Source organism: Lacerta agilis, chromosome 6 (assembly GCF_009819535.1).
Source record: "Lacerta agilis isolate rLacAgi1 chromosome 6, rLacAgi1.pri, whole genome shotgun sequence".
NCBI lineage: Eukaryota > Metazoa > Chordata > Lepidosauria > Squamata > Lacertidae > Lacerta > Lacerta agilis.
Window position 1 is genome coordinate 56127603 of NC_046317.1, and position 18028 is coordinate 56145630.

At 42.5% G+C, this 18028-nt stretch overlaps 1 protein-coding gene across 1 annotated transcript in view; it reads right to left on the bottom strand.

The window, feature by feature from the left end:
• SLC26A9 (solute carrier family 26 member 9) overlaps window positions 1–12169 on the bottom strand; it is a 33982-nt gene extending 21813 nt beyond the window's left edge. Inside the window, exons 1-7 of the mRNA XM_033152858.1 lie at window positions 11904–12169; window positions 5863–6002; window positions 4980–5090; window positions 4315–4490; window positions 3178–3342; window positions 2168–2320; window positions 173–255 (exon numbers count right to left, since the gene is read on the bottom strand). Of these exons, the coding sequence (XP_033008749.1) occupies window positions 173–255; window positions 2168–2320; window positions 3178–3342; window positions 4315–4490; window positions 4980–5090; window positions 5863–6002; window positions 11904–12142 (1067 nt within the window). The 5' untranslated portion in view covers window positions 12143–12169. The remainder of the gene's footprint in view (window positions 1–172; window positions 256–2167; window positions 2321–3177; window positions 3343–4314; window positions 4491–4979; window positions 5091–5862; window positions 6003–11903) is intronic.
• Window positions 12170–18028: the final 5859 nt, after the last annotated feature.

The following is an 18028-nucleotide window of genomic DNA, read 5'->3' on the forward strand; positions in this document are numbered from 1 at the left end:
CTTATTTTTAGTTCATGGATCTTCCATATCATGTTCTGGCTCAGCCCTTATTCCAGAATATATTCATTATTAAATACAGTGGGTGGGATTCATGGATTGGCATCATTAGGATATCCCTTTTCTGGAAGAGAAGGAACTCTGGGAAAGAGAATAATCCAGTGCATTGACTCACCCCATATTAATATGGCCAACAATGGGCATGTCATATTTATCAGGCATATCAAAGCTTCCAGAAATTGCAGTAGCTACAATGACCTGAAATCAAAGCATAAAAAGGCTTTAGGCTAGCAGCACATTTTTCGGTTTCGTACAAGCTAAATTTGTTAACATATTCCTTCAGCAGAGAACTGGACTCAGTTTGTATAAATTTTGATTTGCATTAAGTGGGGAGAAATCCATTGAGAGTAGTTTTCCTGTAGATAGTGAATGACTGACTGAATGAATGAATGAATGTAGAAGTTAGTCCTGCATTATCATATCTACCAGCTTTGTTTAAATTCGTGGATGCATTGGACTGCTCCATTTATTGTCAGGACACTCCATTTAAAGTCTCTTTTGTATCAAGAAGATGGTGACTACTGGGTAGATCAAAGTATATAATTGGGAATTCTCAGAGTATGCAAGACGAGTTCTTTCTGGAGTCGCAGGTCTGTCTTAGAGCTAACCACTGTAATAAAACCGATAAGTCAGAGAAAGTTTTATTCAGGCATTCTGCCATGGTTCACATGGATTCCTGTTCTCACGGCATCTTTCCTGCACATTTCAGTTTTTGAAACTTGAGTAAATTCTGCTTTTTCTGCTATCCTCTCTCCATTCAAAACCAGAGTAAAGTGGATGTAACACATTCCTATATTAGAACAGCAAGCTTCATTTCACACTGCTGCAATAGCAAACTTTGGAGTGATTGCAAATTGAAACTAAAGACAACGTCTGCCCAAATCTTTGCATTTCCCACAGCTCTAATTACACAAATGCTCCCTGGGTGTCGGCACGTACATTGGCCTCCTGCCTCCCTGATCACCTGAGGCATGTAAGCATCTTACTACAGCTTCCTGTCTTATCATGTTTCAATACTTTGGAATACAACTACATTATCTGCATGGACATTTCCTGCTATATAGTCCGAGGATGTTTTCACCCAGACTCATTGAAGCACGAGTCAAGGTCAAGATGGCCATATCAGCACATTTTTCTTCAGTGACCTTGGCTGACCAAACACCTGAGAGTGCAAGTTTGCATTGCTGTTTAAATTGGTGGGATGTGTAGGTCAATGATGCAGTTAGTATCAGCAACAGGTTTGTGAGCCTGAAGATGAATAATAGTTTAGCATTTTTAATCTCTGACTTCTGCATGGACCAGTTTGTCACAGCAGGTGTGCAAAAGGGGCACAGACTAAGGACTGGTTTGAAGCTGCCTTGCTTAGCAAATAACTGTTGTTATAAACCACGACTCCCAGTTCATAAGTAATGCTAAAAAGAGCTTTGTTGAAAGTGAAACTAAACTTGGCATAAGTCCTCCTCCTAAGAAAGCGGAAGGAGAAAGCCTGCTTCACGCAGACTTGTGGCCTCTCATCCATATAGTACCAAGCTGAACTGTAGCTTAGCATGGTTTATGAACCAGGAAATTGTCCAAGAGTTGGGAAAGCATGTTATTATTAAAACAACAGAAGCATTATCTCGAATGAAGATGGTTGAATTCCCTGTATCAAATTACAGAGGGGCAGTTGTGGCAATAAAAACAGCCAAGTCTTGCAAAATCTTAACAAATTCATTTGGGAAGGATTTCATCCATTTAATCAGATATGGTGGACTCTTGTGCACAAATAACTGGACATTTATTGTGCAAAGGGGGGGGGGGTGAGAATCCAAACATTTGGAAAGGACTCAGAAGACCTCTAGCACAACCAGAAACATGCCAGCTTCCTTATCTCAAATCAGAAAACTTGAGTGTAATACTTCACCCAGAAGTGAATTATTGCATCAATTTCCTCCTTGGGTGTATTTTTGACCACTCTGTTAGCTGAATAGTCAACAGCTCTTTTATAAATTTATCTCTGCATCTGAAGAGAAGGGAGGACAGGCACTGACTACAATGGAGGTTCTAATGCCCTCTAACCACTTTGGTAAAAAAAGCAGGGGAAAGAAAGAACTCAGGTTCTACTACTTACTATAACAATCTCCATGGGAATGGGGACTCGAATCTTCTTCATGTATTTCATATTCAGCTCCTTCACGATAATCAGAAGCACAGTGCTGATCAATGCAAAGACGAGGGATGCTATATTGGTCTTGGGCAAGTTTTTGCAAATATCAATAAAAGTCTAGAAAAAAGAAAAGAAGGATGAAACAAGAAAAGGGCAGGATGTGCATTTTTCAGCATGACTGGGAGATATGCCACGGTGTTTGCTTTCCAAGACATGAAGACATCAGTGGCCATTATTTAGCCTTGTAGTCTGCTGTTGAGACTTGCTAGCACTCAAAGCAGCACAGTCCATGCAGTAGCCAGCTATGGATTAATTATAGGGTCAGTAAGCAGGGCCTGACCAGACAGGATGCATTTAATCTGACTTCTTGTTTCCAACAACGGCATCCAGCTGGGAATTCAGAGAAAGGTTCAAGAGGCACACAGCAGGTCACTGCAGCCTCCATAACTCCACAAACACTTTTTTCTAATCCCTTATAATTAAAATGTGGAAGAATTAATGGTAACTCTGATACTTATGTGCACATTTCCTAGAATTACAGGACCCCAAGAGTACTCCTGTACCTTTGAAGAGTTATCTAGAAGGGAAAATTTACCGAGTGCAGCTTTTCCTGCCATGCAGCACCACGCCAAGCAAAATTCTGCCTTCTGTGCAAGATTTGGGAGACTTTGCAAGCTTGCTATTCTCTCTTGAAATATCTCTGCTTTCCTGACCTCATGCTTTCTTCTGTCCAGTTGATCACATTTTCTTTCATAAATATATGGTTTAATAATCTATTTTATTTTATTATTTTCATTCTTGCATTTTAAGGCAAAGAGAAGAAAACCTCGGCCACTCATTATTGCATTTATACAGCAAGCCAACTCTCCCAGGGCCCAGTCAGTTTACTAGGGAAATTAATCATTAATATCATTTGTCACAATCAGGCAGGTTAGGGCAATAACCATCATATCATCCTCTGGTAACTGACTTACATAAACAATGGCAAGGGGTCCTGTGTAGGAGTCAATCTTCAGGCCAAAGATATACTTGAGCACAGAGATGAGGATCTGCAGGCCAGCTGCTGTCATGAACCCCCTGATGAAGGATTCTGAGAGGTAGATCGCGACGAAGCCAAACTGCACAAATCCTAGGCATATCTATGGACAGACAGACAGTCAGGCATGCCAGATGGAATAGTGAGCACAGCTTCTCAGAAGGATACCCCAAAGTTCAAACTATATTCCACAGGAATCTTGGATAGCGAAGAAATTCAGTTCAGTTTGCAAATTGGCTCTTTCCAAATCAGCATGGGAACCAAAGTACAGCCATCCTTCAAAGTTCACACTTATATGAGTTTTGCAACGCAGTTCCCCAACCAACCACTGTTTATAAAAATACATATAACAGGGGGAAACGGGCAGAAAAATGAATATAGCAAGCGAACATAACAAACTAAAATGTGTTGCATTAGGAGGAATCACTTGCAAAAATGTATAGCTTAGTCAAAATTGCACACTGAAACGCTGAAGAACTTTTATGAGGATTTGAAAATAATAATTGCTGCAGAAAGGGGAAGAACTGAAGATAACTGGAATTGAGAGCTCCTTTCATCCCTAGTCTCTGGGGTGTGGAAATGAATAAGATAACTGTTCCAGGAGGAATTTCCTCCAGTGTAGGAGTATGGCACCGACCCAATATATGTGACCCATCCCTGGCGCAGGAGAGATGAGGTAACAGCAGATGAGGTGGAGCACAGATCTTTCTGAGCCACACCAATATTTAGCTGTAGGCTTACTACCTATAAAGAGTATTGCTGCTACATCTGGGCATCAATGTAAAGGCAGCTCCACATATGTTATGCAAACATAGTATACCAGTGTTTCATGTAGGAAACACTTGAAGTATCGATGCAACACATGCATCAGATGTCCTGGCACAGTTAGAGTTTCTAGATGTGTATAAAGGCGCATGTTCATCCATACAGCTCAAGTAGCCATCTTTGTTTTCTACATTGGCTTCCAAATAGTAGTCATCCCCTTGCTTTCCCTTCTGTTCAATACATGAGCAGTTAATGCCAAACTCTATGCACGGCTGCCTTCTGCACAGTTCTGAATACAGGGCATCCTTACCTGGATTATGGCTGTCAGGCAAGCCAAGGTGGCAGAGATCTCCAGTCTGGCTGCTTCCATGGCTGTGTTGTTAATCATCATCTCATTGGCTGTGTGGTTAAAGTACTGGAAGTCGGAATCAGGAGCCAACTCATGACAGACGTTCCCCACAATAATACTGATGACTGCAAAAGTGCCTGTGGGACAAGCACACAAAGGTTGGCTTACACTCATGCAGAGCATCTTCTCATGTATGCAGTGACAGTTAGTGCTTAAGGTGGCTGAAGACTGCAAAAATATATAGATCAATGGGCCAGGCTGGGCTACCTTTCTGCTTAATTTCATCTACGTAGCTGGCAGTAGTGTAAGGCAGCTGATTGGTACATGACTGATGACAGCACAAAATGAATTATGGATCTCTTTCCTCCAGCCTTGCAACTAGTTTATGAAACAGGTTTTGTGGCATGGCATTCCCCTTACTCTTTGTTCCTCCCCAACACCAAGAATAAGAGACATGTCAACTAATATTTGAGTGAGATCAGGCCACAATTTTATTGACAGCAGATGTTCCCCACCTCTGCCCTTCAGCAATTTCTTTAATGCATTAGTGCAAACTTCCAGTTTATGTACTAAAGCTTGAGGATGTGCACTTAATTCGGTCACTATAGTGGAATAGAAGACCTCACCTGGGACCATTTGATGAACACCTCCTAGCAAGAAATAGGCTATCAGAGGGAAGAAAGATGAGTAGAGCCCATTGATCGGAGGTAGGTTGGCCAACAGAGCAAAGGCCATACCTAAAAAACACAAGTGAAAAGCAGATCAGACCTTCCATCCTAACTATGCTCAACTCTGCCTTATGAAAACAAGATGCCACACACCATGGCAGATTCTACAGCAGGTCTCCTCTCATATCCAATCCATTTTTAAAGGTGCTACAGCCCTGCACATAAGCTAATCATAACAGTTGATCCAACATGGCACCATCAGAAAGGTTAGGTAACAAAGACAATACTAGATGTTTGGGGTGCTCAGCAAGCAGGCTAAGGGTGACATTAATGTTCTGTCATTATTGCTGAGGTTTACACAACCAAGATGCCAGTGCAGATCCATGGTCCAGTTAAAAATTCCCCACATAGTGCAGTCCCATCCTTATAAATGCATTGGGATAGGAATGTTTGATATAGGGCACACACACAGATACCCAGTCCCAAGAAGAGCCTGCTTATCCTCACTTTTTGGAGAAAATGAACTTTGTGACATATTTCAAGAGTATTGTGTCAATGATGACACCCTGGTTCATATGCTACTTCTCCCCATGGCTGTGGTGTGAGGTGCCTAAACATTAGGGAGGGATGGTTTATAAAAGTATGGACCAGAGCAAAGTAAATAGACATTTCTTTAAAAGTTGCATCTTCATTTCACTGATCATAACTAAAGTGGGCCATAAGCTGAAATCTATTACCTGCCACAGTTTAGCTAATGTGTTACACCAAGATATATACACATTTCCTCATGGTGAAACTACTCATGTTTGGTAGTAATATGGAAAGGGCAAAGTTCTCTCACCTTGAGGCACCTGAATAGTCCCAGCACTGATTCCACCAAGGACATCGGGCACAATATAATCTTTGATTTTATATTTTGGAAGCCATACAAGGATAGGAAACAGGCTGTACAGGATGAGTTTGAATCTGGATGGTGAACACCTAGTGAGAAAGGAGAAAGAAGGCACTGAATTTAATAGGAGACTTTTCCATTGTTAGATATTTCGTGAATGATTATAAGGAGACTGACTGAACCCAGCACCTCATGCAGGCAGGGCAAAGAGCTGCTGTTTTGGTCTCATGGTTTTCTATGCCCACACAGTGCTGGCACGAAGTATAGAACACATAATGGAAAAAATGTTCCATTCCTATTATTCATAATTAGTCTTTCATTGTGTTTAATGCAGTAATGGGTCAGCTCCCCATTATCCCAGCCTCCATCAAACTCTGGAGAACAAGATGCCCAGCTGAATTCTGTGGTGGGTGTTTGCTCAGGCTTCTTGTTAATGACACATCAAAATCAAGATCCTTTGTCAAACCAAACAAAATTTCAGCAAAATCAATGGGGGTTGTTACTGGGTGGCTGAACACAATGAGGGTAATAAGCCATCACATTATTAATTCAAGCAGCCCTGATACAGCCTGCTCAGTGGATTACCGTATTTTTCTGTGAACAAGACAACGCTTTCCCTGCCAAGATGGTCTTGGGTGAGCTGGCAGCTCCTGCCGGCTGGAGAGGCGAGGTGGTGCCGTGGCGAGGAAGGAGCTTGGCTTGGAGATTGAGCGTAGAATTGCTCAGAAAAAGCTCCACAACTTTTTTGGCCGATTTCCCCCAAAAGCTGAACAATGGAAAAATACTGTTTTATTAATTTTGGGCTCCCAAAAGTAGGGGTCGTCTTATACATGGAAAAATACGGTAGTTAACAGAACAAAGAAAGCGTGTGTGACCTGCTTCAGCAATGGGACATGAGAAATCAACAGGATACAACTGCACAGTTAAGCACTGACTTAGAACCTATGAATGTTTACTCCAAAGATAGTCCTACTGCTTCAGTGGAACTTCCTCCCAGAGCTGTTTTGTATTGAATCAGGTCACTGGCCCATCTAGCTTGGTGCTGCCTAATCCTGATTGGCTGCAGCTGCCCAGAGAGACTCAGGCAGAGGCGCCAACTTGAATAAAATATCCGTGGGGGGCAATTATGCATGCTGTGACACACAGGGGCTGGGAGGAGCCAGGGGGTGCAGCTGAGCCCTGTGGTGGCAGCTGGAAGGGCTTCAGTCTTCAGTGGTGGCTCCTTCATCCTTTTAAGCTGCCCTCTCTTTCCACCTCCATCCTCAGCCTCTTTGGTCCCACTCACATGCAGGACTCCATGGGATTAGCACGGCCTTTGTTCTCTAGATCCACTTTTAATTGTTCTCTGACACATGGAGGGGAGAAAATGAGAAGATAGAGGATGCAATGAAGACGGCCAGTTGGTGGCCAGAGGGCTGGTGGCACAAGTCTCAAGGTGAAATTGACCCAACATGTATAAGCATGCCTACCATTTGGTGGCAGCAGGGAAGCAAGCTTACTTCTTCACCACTGTTGTGTCCTCTGTGAGCTGTCTTGTGAGCATTGTTTTATTTATAAAGGAGTGAGTGGTAAAGTCAGAGACAGTTAAACACTCAGAAGTTTGCTGTGATAAATTTGCAAAGCATTTTGTGGGTTAAAGTTGCTTGCATTCACTCTGAACTTGATGCCACAGTTGATATCAGTCCAGTGGAAATGTCTAGGGCATTGTTATTGCACCCTAAGATTAGGCTGACCACGTGCTCTGTTTACCCTTGCCTATAATGGCTTGCAAGATCTATCGGAGAAGGCTTGGCTAGGTAGGTCCAGGGAACAGATTGCGGCTTCTTGCTATGTCTTTTCTTCCTACCATTATTATTGCACTTTTGACACTGCAGCTGAGAGTCACCACTCACACAACCACTAGGCCAAATGCAGAAAAACACAGGCAAAAGGCAGTCCAAGCTGAAAAGCATTGACAGCACACCAGCTAAGGCAAAGAAGAGGCAAGAATCAGCTCTCAGTTGCACTGACACCTTGTAGCAGACTGCTCAGTTCAATGTGAAAAGCCTCAAGCCCCGTTTAATTTGCAGTTTTCATGTTATAGTGACTGGCTTTAACATCAGCTCCACTTTTGTTGTAGTTACAGGTAGGTAGCCGTGTTGGTCTGCCATAGTCGAAACAAAATAAAAAATAAAAAATTCCTTCCAGTACCACCTTAGAGACCAACTGAGTTTGTTCTTGGTATGAGCTTTCGTGTGCATGCACACTTCTTCAGATACACTGAAACAGAAGTCACCAGATCCTTAAATATAGTGAGGGAGTGGGGAGGGGTATTACTCAGAAGGGTGGTGGGAATGGGTGATCAGCTGATAGGTGTGGAAAACCTGTTGACTCTTAACGGCTGCAATTACCATCTCAGGACTATTTAATTGCTCATCTTCCAACATTGTGTATGCAATCAAATGCCAACAGTGCCCTTCAGCTCTCTATATTGGACAAACAGGCCAAACCCTACGCCAAAGGATAAATGGACATAAATCTGATATCAGGAATCACAAGACAGAGAAACCAGTAGGAGAACACTTCAATCTCCCAGGACATTCTATAAAAGATCTCAACGTAGCTGTCTTAATACAAAGAAATTTCAGAAATAGACTGGAAAGAGAAGTGGCTGAATTGCAACTAATCACCAAACTTAAAACCATGGAGAAACCTGGTCTGAACAAAGACATTGGATTCTTATCTCATTATACATAACAAAGCTATATTTAGCCATCTCACCCCTTGCCTTTCCCTGCAAGACTAATTGCAGCCACTCCCTCACTATATTTAAGGATCTGGTGACTTCTGTTTCAGTGTATCTGAAGAAGTGTGCATGCACACGAAAGCTCATACCAAGAACAAACTCAGTTGGTCTCTAAGGTGCTACTGGAAAGAATTTTTTATTTTGTTTCGACTTTTGTTGTACTTGAGCTTATGCCCTGACCAAAAGAAAAAAAGACCTATACTTTTATAATAAGTGGCAACGGTTATGATATTGCTACTCTTCATCAAGCATTGATGTATCCCAGAAAAGATGAATGTGCTGCATTTGCAACTGAACCAGATTGCTTTGAATTAGGAATCTAAAATAGCTATGTCTGTACTTATTTTTTCTCCCCTAGGTGGCACTCTTCTGGGCATCTGTGAAGTCACTCAGAGAGCAGCTATTCCTTTGGCATGATTCCACAGCTCTGTCTACTTAAGAGACCATTCAGTCACGCTGGGTGCCACCCAAATCTAAAGTCAACATCATTGTGTAATCCAAAGTAATGCATCCAGTTTACTTAATTAATGCTTGCTTGGCAATGCCTTCACCCAGTCGACATCTAGAGAATGGCCATCCACCCAAAGTCCTGCAGTGCAGTACAAACACATACTGTGGAGAAAATGAATGTTCTGGATCCAACACCTGGTTGAAAGTTGCTTATTTCCTGTGCATGGCTTGTGCTTTTATGTGTTCACACACCTTACTCTACTAATGCTGAGTGGTCTCTGTGCTCCTTTTGTCTGCATCTAAGCAAGTCCCTTAAGTAGAATGGGTAGGGGTAGATGGACCTGTCAGTTTTGATTCAGCTTTTCATTTTCACAGTCTTAAATCCAGTTCTCCACATTTCCTCAGAATTTTTTTTTAATAAATTGAAAATTCTCATGGAAATTCATTAGCATTTCTCTTCAAATTTCTCACATCTTTTGGCTGCAATTTTGCCTTATGTACACATTTCTGCAGAGCCATTTCCCCATATATAATGCATTTTTGTATGTTATCTTCACTAATATGTGCATTTCTATAATTTTTTGGCCAAACCAATGCAATACAAAATTCAGAAAAGGGTGAATTTCAAAGGAGAAGTGCGTTTCAGTTTGCATATTGATTTGGAATTTGGCAGTTTGGTGGGCTTATCTTTAAATGTGAACTCATTAACACACACACACACACACACACACACAACCCCATTTCTAAGCATGGGGTGTGAATTTCAAGCAAAGCACTGACTGATGTGGGTAACATTATCTGGGAACTGTTTGGATGGGCGGGGTATAAATAATAATAATAATAATAATAATAATAATAATAATAATAATAATAATAAATGTGTTCCATGATATGACAGAGGAGGTTCAACCATTTCCTAAAGGAATGATCCATTGCCCAAAGAGAGGTGCACCATGCCTGTTTTTTCTAACCATATCCGCAGGACCAAATGACTGTGTGAACTGTTTCTATGTGTGGATGCATCTCCATTAATGTCTCTGTGAGAAAGGGGGGAGGGTGTGTGACATGAGAATCGCAGAGCAGCATAAGAAAGACCCCAAAAATTGTTTCATCTCTCCCCGCCACCTGCAACCTCCTACCAAACACACACACACACCTGTTAAGGGCACACTCTGCTGAGGGACTGATCAAACACAAAACAAACAGAAAACCGTGAAAAACAACAATGAAAAATATTGAATATATTATAACAAAAGTATAAAAGGAGATAACAATTGTCAATTCAATGGCTATAGCCTGATGCATACATTGTGTTTTGTGTTTGGTTATAATTTCCGTGATTGTCTGTTTGCTATTGGATAGAGGGACTGATCAAAGCTCACTTCTCCCTCTGACATTTTCTAACTGACCTCAGACCTCTGTTTTCCCCTTGACTCCTTCCTTTCTGATGTGTGTCTAGTCTGTTAGACTGTAAGCCTCAGGGCAGGGCCTGTCATTCATTTAATTTTATGTACCACACCTTGTTTCTTTAGGTGAACGAGAAATAATCCATGTAATACCAAGAAGGAATAATATGGCATCTAGGAAACACTGTTGCATAAACCAAGTCTTCACTGTTATTTTGACCTCTTTTTGAAAAAGGGTGATCTCCCATCTAGAGCCCCAATGCATCACTGTATAAAGTGATCTTAAATTTGCTTTAAAGCAATGAAGGACCAACAATGTAATTACAAAATAAATGAGTGACAGGATGGGGAACCCATGGCCTTTCAGATGTTGCTGGACTACAGCTCCCATCATCCTTGATGACTCTTGGTCATGCTGGCAGAAGTTAATGAAAACTGAGTCCAACAACAACCGAAGTGCCACAAATGCACTATCACTGGGCGAAGATGAGAAAACTAGGAAGATGGCTGGCACAAATGCCTTCATCACAATCATTTTATTCTTTTCAAATACTCCTAATATGCATTGGGGTTGGGTGGGTTTCTTAGAGCATGGGTATCAATATTATTGCTCTCTCCTTCCTGGAAAAAATATATTTATTCAAGAGTGAGTAAAGCCAACAAGCCAGCAATGGTGGCAATGAATCGGTACAAGTTCCCTTATGCTTTTCTGATGGCTAGTGTCAGAAAAGTTGTTTGGCCTTCTACATTTTGTACAGTTTGCTTACTCTAATCTCTCTTGGCTGTGGCAGTGGAAACATATTTGTCTGCTGTTAAACAATTAGCAACAATCTTTAACACTGAAAAAGAGAAAAAACTGAGAATGAGGTGTTTATTATTCTCCACTTCACTTTGATACCTGATAAGGTTTGGATATTTGGCGCTGCCTTAACCAACTCTGCACCACTGCTTGGGTTGCAAATTCTGTAGGAGAATTTGTTGGAAAATCACAAAAGTGAATCATAAAGGTGGGAAGTACCTCAAAGATAATCTGGTCCAGCCCCACAACACGCAGCATTTCTGATGGGTGAACATCCAGCTTCTGCTTTAAAACCTCAGTTCAGTTTTATGGGAGTGCTGGGATTAAGATCACCTCTTTGCTCCTGGTTTGTGCAAAACACCCTCAATAATGGAATTCGCAATCTCTCATTAAAAGTTTCAATTGGACTGCCTACCATCACAAATCTAGACAGCATGTGGACATTATTGTATTTAATTTTCTTTCATATAATTTATATAGTGCTTGATTGTAAAAACAAAAACAAAAAACTCAAAGTGGTTACAACACTAACGTATGGCGTTCAACATACCTGAAAAGATTCTTTATTTTCTCCCCAAGTGGGTAACTTCTACTTTTTCTCTCAAACTCTTCATCAAAGTAGTTGCTAGAATAAGCTGGACGGTTGATGACGTAACGGGGCCGGGCTTCGTTCATCTTTGCGCCACTAAATCCTTCACCCAGAAATGAAATGTAAGGAAGCTGGAGTGAGAAGTGAGCATCACCAATGCAAGGTCCTTTAATAAGGCAGCCAGTTCCTCTTATCCTCATCCCAATAAGCCTGCCTTTCAAATTTCCTTCCAAAGCCCCGCCCCTTTCCACTCCCCTTCCTTCAGAAGGAAAGATGGTTCTCTTCTGGAGGCATCGATGCCTCGTGGCAGGCTGCGTGAGATTTTAGTAATCAGCTACTTTATAATGATGCAGGAGTTGGCGCAAGTTCAAGAAACCTACACGTGGCCAAGTGTCGGTCAGTTGCAGGCTGTGATCACAGCACTTGCCTCTGTATTGTTATTTAGCCTTGGGCCGGTCACTTAGGAATGGTCTGCCATGAAGAAAATGAGGTTAGGAATTTCTGCAAGGCTGAATCAGCACCCTCATTCAAAGACGTATTGTGTTGTGGCAAAAGTTCACCCACATTCTAGAAATCTCTTGAAGTTTCTGATACAGTGCCTTGTGGACCTCTTTAGCATCCTGTAGTTTCACCTATGTGATGTATATATTTGGAAATTCTGCCCTGAGTGCTTCTACATCTGTGATCTATAACTCAGCAAATACACTGTAGAAAGGACAACTCAGAAATGTAACAATTTGACCTATTTTAATTATAATAATGCCAACCATTCCTGTTCAACCAGTCCTACGCAGTATCAAGGTGTTTCCAGAGGCAGGTAATAAATAAACTCCTTGAGGTGCAGGCCTTAGTATAAACAAGACTACCAAAGGAAGGGGGAAAGAACACTTTTGCAAGATGATAAGTCTGGGGGTGGGGTGGAAGAATATGCAGAAATAGAACAAGGATGTGGATCATTATTTTAGCATTGTGCTTAAGCACTTAGGTGTTGATCAAGTGGGCAAATGAACAGAGAATGAATCATTATAAAAGATAGACAGAGATTAAGAAGCAATTGTGGGTGTTGTTACATGGTTCTTTTATTTAGAGCACATTAAGCCCATGGGGAAAATCCATCAAGAGAGTGATAATGCATCAGGTTAGAATTGTTTTGATCTGATAACTAAATACGAGCAAAAAAAACAAAACAAAAAAAACAAATTCAAATAATGCCATTTCAGACTTGGAAAATGTTGTCAATTTTTGGAACTGAAATGTACAGTATCACATTTTAAAACAACCCTCAGTTATTTTGCTGCTGCTTGCATTGTAAATTTTTTTTTAAAAAAAAACACTACATTCATTGATCGCAGCGAAACAACAACACGGAAACAAAACACGGCCCAATTTTTTTCCAAGTAAAATAAATATTAAAGAACATAACATAAAAATAGCTGAAAAGGAAATATATAATTTATAATAATAATAATAATAATGTATTACTTATACCCCACCCATCTGGCTGGGTTTCCCCAGCCACTCTGGGCGGCTTCCAACAAGAGATTAAAAATACATGGGATTGCTCATCATTTCAGAGTCCCCAAAAAGGTGTCAAATCAATTTAGAATATTTACTTGAGTTAACTAGTTTGACATATATCTTTGAAGATCTACATGTATTCAAGGTCCAATCTGAGTAATTTTAAAAGGAAATAGTAACTCAAGTGAATCTTGTGAAACTCCATTTCAGTGAGAGAACCCAACCACGTATTTGATTCTATCTGGTTCCAGCCTCATGATAATGGATTTCTACTCTGTGAGGGCTAGAGGGAGGAAATACATGGCTTTGGAGTGATCCATCATTGTTGTTGTTGTTCAGTCGTTCAGTCGTGTCCGACTCTTCGTGACCCCATGGACCAGAGCATGCCAGGCACCCCTATCCTCCACTGCCTCCCGCAGTTTGGCCAAACTCATACCAGTTGCTTCGAGAACACTGTCCAACCATCTCATCCTCTGTCGTCCCCTTCTCCTTGTGCCCTCCATCTTTTCCAACATCAGGGTCTTTTCCAGGGAGTCTTCTCTTCTCATGAGGTGGCCAGAGTACTGGAGCCTCAACTTCAGGATCTGCCCTTCCAGTGAGAACTCAGGGCTGATTTCTTTAAGGATGGATAAGTTCTAGCTGACTTTGGTACTGTAAGGATGCATCCCAGGCTCACGGTGGTATTTATTTTTCAGCATTCATGCTTATGGTCTCACTGCATGACTCTCATTGATGGAGAACATTTTTTTTTTTTTGGTCTCTTTATCCAAAACTCTGGGCTCACTTGGATGAAAGACTTCACCTTATGACCCTTTTCTAAATTGTTTTTTTTTTAAAACTAGCTGCCAGGTATATGTAAAGTTCCTAATATAAGCTGGTAGTTAATAACAGGTGGCCTCCTGCACCCCACCCTGAGACCGCCTAAGGGAAGCAGAGGGTGAGAAAGGGGCAGCAGAGGTTGCCAGGGGGGAGACAAGTTTCTGCTAAAACTTTATAAAATGGGTAAGTAATCATTTCTGTCAATAGAGGAATTTTGCCCTTGTCACTCATTTTAGAATTCACACTGCAGATCCTTTCTCAGGAGAATGTAACAAAGAGTTACTCATGGATCAGGCCCACTTGCTGGGCTCCACGTCTCCGCCTGGAGCATGTGTAAAAGGCAGCACAGCTCCTTGATTTAGAAGAGGCTGCAGCTGCCCTGGAGTGCAGAGGTCCAAAGGGAGGACAAAATCAGATCAAGCTGGTCCTCCACTTAGAAACATAGGAAACTCAATCAGACCATTGGCTCATCTAGGTCAGAGTTGTCTACACACTGATGAACAATAGCTCTCTAGGGGTCCAGATACAAAATTTTTCCCAATTTTTACTGGATATGCTGGGGACTGAACCCAGGAACTTCCACAAGCAGAGCATGTGCTCTTTCCATTGAGCTACTGTGCTTGACCACTATGTCTTCCAGTCCAGACCCAATTCAAGATGCTGGTTTTAAATTGCAGGTCCCTCAATACTTTTGGGTCCCATATATCTAAAAGCGAACTTGCCAGATAGGTAGTGGATGCATGTTAAAAGTGTGGTATTGTGCTCTTTGAAAACGCAGAAGTTGCCTAACCCTGTTTGATAACCCAGATTGTTAACTATCATCTGTGCAAGCTATAAGGTGCTCAGGGCTATGCAAATGTTATACAAACTTGTCTTGCGGTTCTGTGCTTTGAGCCTTCCCACTTGATTTCCTGGACCAGTGGCCTTAAGTAGGAGGAAAAAGGAAGTGGAGTGGTTAGGCCTGACTCAGCTATGTCCGCGTGAAAAGAATGATGATAGGTCTGCCAGAAAAGAAGTAGGATGGCATCCCACCAAGTCCCTCCCCACTTCAAGCATTGCCTTACTCATATGCTTTCGAAAGTTGAGAAGGAACTGTTGGCTGGTTATATAATGGAGAGCCAAAGCCATGAAATGGATAGTGCTTTTGGTTTGGGTCAGAGGCAACTGGGTTCAGATCTCTGATCATCTGTGATGTTGCATGGGTGGTCTTGAGCAAATCACTATCTCTTAACCCAGGGTTAGGCCCATGTGGTGGCATCCAGATGTTGTTGGACTATAACTCCCATAATCTCTGACCACAGGTCATGCTGGGGAGGACTGATATGAGTCATTGCTTTAACATCAGGTGGGTGCCATGTTGTCTACCCCCATCTCACAGGGTTGTGGGGATGTAAAACGCAGTAGGCTCCATGTGCACTATCCTGAGCTCCCCAGGCAAAGGGTCAGGTGGAAATGCAATAAACAAATTGGCCTCAGCTTGGGAAATTTTATTTGATTTCCATTTGAATATTTCCTGCAGCTTCAAGCAGTGGTAGTTTCCACACTTGATCAATCCTTGTTCCCTCCCCTGCAGTGAACCTCCCAAATCATAACTGCCTTGTTTGAGTGCAATACACTCTTTGATGGCAATCTAGCTGGGTAATTTGCACATATGCCCTGAGGGATAGATGTTGAACCTTTAGTGCAAATATATGCATTGCCTCGCGCAAGGAGATGTGCTATTTGCGTGGCCAGGCGGAGTCCCCCGAACCCCGGGCAGCCCCTGAGGGGAATAACGACACGTGACAACGTTCTATGGGATTAAATTGACCACAACTTTATTAATACAGTATTCAGATGTAGGGAGACCTTGGCTCAGGCCTTGGGCGTTTATCCTTCCCAGGCGCCCAGCTGGGGTTCTGGGTAATTTCAGGGTTATCCAGCATGTGTGGGGATTGGGCTAGCTCTGGAGAACATATGTTCAAGCAGATAGCCCACCCCCCTGTTTGCCGCCGCTGGAAGGGGAGGGCAATGACGACCTCTGGGCATATGGCCAAGGCCTTCCCCTAAGACCCCTTTAACGGGAACCCTGTTATCGCCGTAGCAATGGGGCGGGGGTCGCCGCCCCACGCCCCCCCCCCCATATTGGTAGATGACTAAAGATTCTGTCCAAGGCCTGCAACCGCCAAAGTTGTGATGAATTGCTACGGGAAAGGCGAAACCTGCCAATGCAGGGAAAGTCCTTTCCGGCCCTTCAACAGCGACCTTGACATAGCAGCGCCTGCGTGCATGTGTGGCTGTGGAAAATAAAATGGTTAACCTGCACAATAAATGTCAAATTGAGGGAGTGGAGGGTGGGGAAGCTCTGAATCCAACGACCGCTTCCCAAGAATGACTCAACTCCTGTTGTGTGTACTGTATAATCCCTCCTTCTGCCTGGCCAATCCCCCCGGCAACACCTCCCCAGCCGGGATTGGGCGGCTGTTGGAATAGGTGGAAACCTCAGGTATCCAACCTGGGAAGGTGGTGCCAGACCCAACTGCCAGGAGCTGCACTGTGATCCCAGGAGGCTACTTGCGACCACACAAAATGCGTACCCCATTTGATGTGGGGAATGGTTATTCCCACTTCAAAGTATTATGTATTTATTTAATGCATTTATATCCCATGCTTTTCTCCAAGGAGCTCAAAGGTGGCATGCGTGGTTGTTCCATTCCTCAATCCATCCCCACAACAATCCTGTGAGGTAGGTTAAGAAACCAAAGTATTTTGTTAGGAAAATGCCACACTTCCCTCCTAGCTCCCACATAAGGCACCAAGTCCAGCAGTGAATACAGTGGCACCTAGGTTGTCGAACAGCTTGGCTCCCAAACAAATCGGCTCCCGAACACTGCAAACTTGGAAGTGAGTGTTCTGGTTTGCAAATGTTTTTGGGAAGCCGAACATCAGACGTGGCTTCCACGGCTTCCGATTGAATGCAGGAAGCTCCTGCAGGCAATCAGTTTTTGAACGGTTCCGAGAGTCGAACAGACTCCCAAAACGGATTAAGTTTGACAACCAAGGTACCACTGTAGCCTACAGTGTGAAATGTAAGTTTGCATGTGTCAGTGGGATAACTCCTCTCCATCATGCTCTCACTGTTTGTAACTTTTAAACATGTGCTTCAATTTATTGGCTCCCATAGCAATAGTAGGTGAGGAGTGCCCTGAAAAAAATGTTTTATGTGTTCCTGTTCCAAGCAGCTACTAGGATGATGGCCTATACTTGTTCCCTGTTAAGATGTAACCTCCTCTGGGGATGGAGCTTTGATTATTGTAACAGTGCCTGGTAGAGCAGAGCAGGAAGTAATGGATGCATCAGAGAGGTGACTCTGCTGAGGAATATAGGTCAGCTAGCTAAATAATTACCCCAATGGAAATAGAGTCAGGAAATCAGCACAACAATCAAATCCAACATGTCATGGAAACTTTAATGATCCCCTGCAGTTGGAGATGCCAGTTTTTTAAAGGCCAATTCCTATCCACACTGACTGGAAAGCTGGGCTGAAAAATTCCTGAACATCCTAGACACTAACTAGTAGGAATGAGTCATTTAAGTACTAGTTAAATGTGACAATCACCACCAACATTTCCTGTGAGGTGATATTACTATTATGGTTTTCTTCACCTTTGTTATTCTATGGAGCCCATGGAGGTCACTGCTGAGGATCTAATGGTATATGGGGTGGGGGTGGGGGTGGGGAGAGATAGCACGTGTGATAGAACACAAGG